At 33.4% G+C, this 4,401-nt stretch overlaps 1 protein-coding gene across 1 annotated transcript in view; it reads right to left on the bottom strand.

Moving 5' to 3' along the window:
- The window catches only part of LOC106466105 (sodium/calcium exchanger 3-like), a 53,725-nt gene that overhangs the window by 10,306 nt on the left and 39,018 nt on the right, over positions 1-4,401 (bottom strand). Inside the window, exons 3-4 of the mRNA XM_022394061.1 lie at positions 1,062-1,188; positions 230-446 (exon numbers count right to left, since the gene is read on the bottom strand). Coding sequence (XP_022249769.1) covers positions 230-446; positions 1,062-1,188 — 344 coding nt within the window. The remainder of the gene's footprint in view (positions 1-229; positions 447-1,061; positions 1,189-4,401) is intronic.

Genomic DNA, 4,401 nt, shown 5'->3' with positions numbered 1-4,401 from the left:
CATGAAGGAACAGGATATTTCTAGAAGGACGTGGCGTGATACTAGTCACGTGACCTCGCTGACGCAACAATATATTTGTGTGTGTGTCCATTGTTGGGGTTTCTTTACCATCTTGGACAATCATTTCATTCATTTTGTAACATAAGAATGCTTACTGGATATTCTCAGATTTAAAACCCACTGTTTGTGTTTTATGATCAATGAATTTTGTATTGTTATTTGTACTCACCAATTGCAGATTGTAGTTCAAACTGTTTCTTTTGGGATTTTTTCTTTCCCATAAAGAAGTTTTTGTCAGCTAAGAAAGCTAATGCAACCAATCCCGGAAAGAAGAAAAGCGTTACTAAGGCTTCCCATAACTCCACCTCATTCGGTGTGACAGCAACCAATATGATAAGCAACCAAATATACGCAAAAACACTGAAAAATGATGTAGTAGCAAATACCTAAGTGAAAACAAAAAAGTATACAATGAACGTTATTGATGAGTACTAATTACAATAAATATGTATGCCCTTCAAAATGATATATATATATATATATTGAGAACAGTTTAAAATGGCGACACCCACACCTTTATCTGGCAGGATAACAACAAAGTTTTGGTTGCTGGCAAGTTCTTTTATGGCAGAAAACTCAACCTGTTTAACAGAAGTTTTTTGGGGGGTTGAAGTTATAAAGGGGGACATTTTTTAATGTTTTAAATGAAAAAAAATTATAAATTAGCAACCACAATAAAGAAATTCCATATCTTGCAATTACCACTCAATGAACAAGTGATCATGATTTCATTTTCAGTCTCAAATCTTGAACTTTCATGTAAAACATTTAAATATGCAAAAAAGCTAACCAAATTTCAATTGCGTATTCGACAAACTATTACAACTTGTATAAAAGACACTTTACAGAGAATTTGCAGTTGTACACTGTAACAGAGATTTTCACAAGTTTATAATTATTACTTTAAAACAGAGCAAACTACAGCAACTAGATAAATTCAATTACTAGCGAACACACAATATAATAAATTTTAAATCAGATGTAAAGTAATTGCATCTCACATTGATAGATTTTATTCTACGAGTCTCTCCATGCGGTAATGCAACGACACAGACAGCTGATATGGCAAGAAGATTGAACGCTGCAGATCCAACAATTGTTCCTGGGCCTAAATCTCCTGCTTTAAAACTGCAACACATACAGATTTATTACTAAAAATAAAATGTAACAAAATGCGTCAAATACAACACACTATGAAAGAAATACAATACATCAAGTTATATTAGCGAGTATGATATACATATAAACCTCATAACTAGCCTTCTGAATTAATAGAATCATGTATTCTGATAACGTTCGAAGATACGTTTTCAGAAAAGTCAGTTTTTAAAGTTTTAATTTTACATCGTATAATGAAAAAAAAAACAACGAAAAACGTTTAATTAAATATTCATATAAGGGAAACAATGAAAAAAATTGCCACTTAAATTAAAAATAGCCAATGTTCGAAGATATTTGTTGATCAGTTGCAGATATATTTGGACAGAATACAGGAAATGGTTTATGTAGGCAAGATAAAAACGTCAAAAAAAATGTGTTGTAAGCTATATTTATGATGTTGTAATATGTTTATTTTAGATTTTTAGCTAAAGGGCGCATAACGTTAAGATAAAGTAACCCCTAAAAATACTCAGAACAAGGGTAGAATATAAATACGACAGTTCCGTGAAGCATTGAGAGGCTAGCTACTGAACAAGTTGAAAGACAGTCAAAGAGATAGGGTTAAGTGTTATTTTAAGATAAGAGTTAATACAGTCAGTGCGTTTCGTTAAATATTTGGACTTGAGTTCGCTGTTATGAATATCGAGTTACTTTGTACAAGTAATTGATGTCTTTACGTAGTATAGTACAAATACTGTCATTTCTAACGTAGGCCTACAACAATTTACGAAAGAACAACGTAACATAAGTTGGAAGACTTCAAGTGACATTTTGCTAAAAAGGGTTATAGTGTGTAACCTTATATATTGTAGTATATTTAGCAGTTGTTTTTAGTGTAAAATTACACAATGGGGTGTCTGCACTCTGTCCAAAGCGGGGAATCAAATTCCAAATTCTGGTATTTGTCAATTTTAGGTTCTGAATGTTAAGTAAGGAGTAAATGAACTATTAAAGTACATGTTCATTATATTATTGACATTTGACGCTTATGCAGAAATTCTAAATAAAATACGTGCTGTGTGTCAAAGCGTGATATTTTCTAAATGATAGACAAGTGTGCCACAAGTTTTTGCTTCTCATGCCACTTGTGCCACAGATAGGTCACCTCTGCTATGTAATCTTTTAGTCTTGAAAATCGTAATATTAAGTAATATCACACTGAGAAATAAGTATGCAGTGAAGTCAAATTTATAATTAATTTTAAAATCATGCACGTTACATTTAAATTTGCAAATTTTGAAGATGGATGTACTAATAATATTGTTACGACAGCGGAAGTCATGTGATGCTAGTAACACGTCATGAGCTTCTAGAAAATTCATGTCCCTTCGTGAAGCCTCGAGTGTTTACTAGATGTGCGGTATTCTTGTATATAAGACCGCCAAGAAGTGACAGCAACAATGGAATTGAATTGCAGACAGAGATAGATACGGACAATTGAGTCAAGCGCGTGAATCGTTCGTTCGTTGTGAATTATAGCGTTTGTTTAAATTATAGCGTGACTGTGGAAATTAAGTGTATTGTAAAGTTGTACTGAGAAAGAATAAACTAGTTTTATTTAAGAAAGGACTTGTATCGCTAAAGTTTCTTCGGAAATAATTTTCACGGAAAATTAACAAACGAACAGAGATGTAACAATATTTTACTTCTCACAATTTGAGATAATAATCACCTGAGATTGTACTCACATGTGGGAGAATCTCACTGCGTTATACAATATGAAATATTCTTTTTTTTTCAGTGTATTTACATTTTAATTTTCAAGACAGTGCCTCTGCACGTTTTTAAAGTATGCAACAGATTCAGTGGTTAATTTTCTAAAAAGTGCTCAAGATTGTTTGTTTTTAATTATGCACAAAGCTGCACGAGGGCTATCTGTGCTCTGCCCACCACGGGTATCGAAACCCGGTTTCTAGCGTTGTAAGTCCGCAGACATACCGCTGTGCCACTGGGGGGCGTAGAGTGCTCAAGTAAAAGAATTACGCTTTAATTGTAAAAGTAGGTTGTATTAACCAAATAACTCAATCATGGATTACAATAATAAACGAACTGCACTAAAATCCTACTTTGAGTCTTTTAATCAAATGAGTTACCTTATACACAGTTCCTGTTTATGTTGCAACGTTGTTTTTTAAATTATCTGGTGAAAAAATTCAACGTCCAGTCTACGTAACGATAGGAAATTAGTTTATTTCCTCCTTCAATGCTTCTACAAGCTTTAAACACTTTCGTATTTTGTAGGCCACATTTACAGTCACGCTAATTGTACAACACTAACGTAAAATAAACTTACTTGTACAATTTCACGATTGATCGATCCTGTAACCAAGGGAACACTAACTAAAACACCCTGACTAATTCACTCTACTGACTAAAAACAACCATCTATTCTTGATGCTTCACTGAACTTCGGAGTCACAGATTTTAGAAATTTCTAAGCCTACATTGTGTTTTAGTGGAACGCTCCCGAAGAAGCTATAAAGCGAAACGTTGAGTGTCCAATTAAAGAAAATAACAAATTTGGTATTATAAGGTTCTTTATTACAAGTATTAAATAAAGACAGTCACTGGCTAACAAACTCCCAATAACTGACCGATTAACACAATCGATAATCTATCCGCTCTACCCTACTCGCGTTTAATACTGCTCACACTGTTCTAAAACTTCAAAGAAAATTCCTCGCCTCGTCACATGACGATAAACTTTTCTTTCCCCCGATTGAACAATAACAGCACGAGAAATATCTATATTTAGAAACATAAGGCACAACAATACGATAGTTAACAGAACAACATAAATTTATCCAGTGTTGTTTTTGATTTTCTGAAGTATTTTTTAACCAACGCTTCGTATTGTCTACAAAATTACCATTAATTTTAGTATTAGTGTCATTGTTTTCCTAACATACTAACTGTCGTAATAAGTACTTTCTTCAATTTATTAGCTACATATCAATTGAACTTTCATTTATTTATAACAGATTTACGCCATAAATGTCGCATATTCGGTCTCAATAATTGTTTGTTTGTTTGTTTTTTTGAATTTCGCGCAAAGCTACACGAGGGCTATCTGCGCTAGCCGTCCCTAATTTAGCAGTGTAAGACTAGAGGGAAGGCAGCTAGTCATCACCACCCACCGCCAACTCTTGGGCTACTCTTTTACCAACGAATAGTGGGATT

This window comes from Limulus polyphemus, unplaced genomic scaffold (genome assembly GCF_000517525.1).
Source record: "Limulus polyphemus unplaced genomic scaffold, Limulus_polyphemus-2.1.2 Scaffold2151, whole genome shotgun sequence".
NCBI classification, from domain to species: domain Eukaryota; kingdom Metazoa; phylum Arthropoda; class Merostomata; order Xiphosura; family Limulidae; genus Limulus; species Limulus polyphemus.
This window is presented reverse-complemented; position numbering and strand designations above follow the sequence as displayed.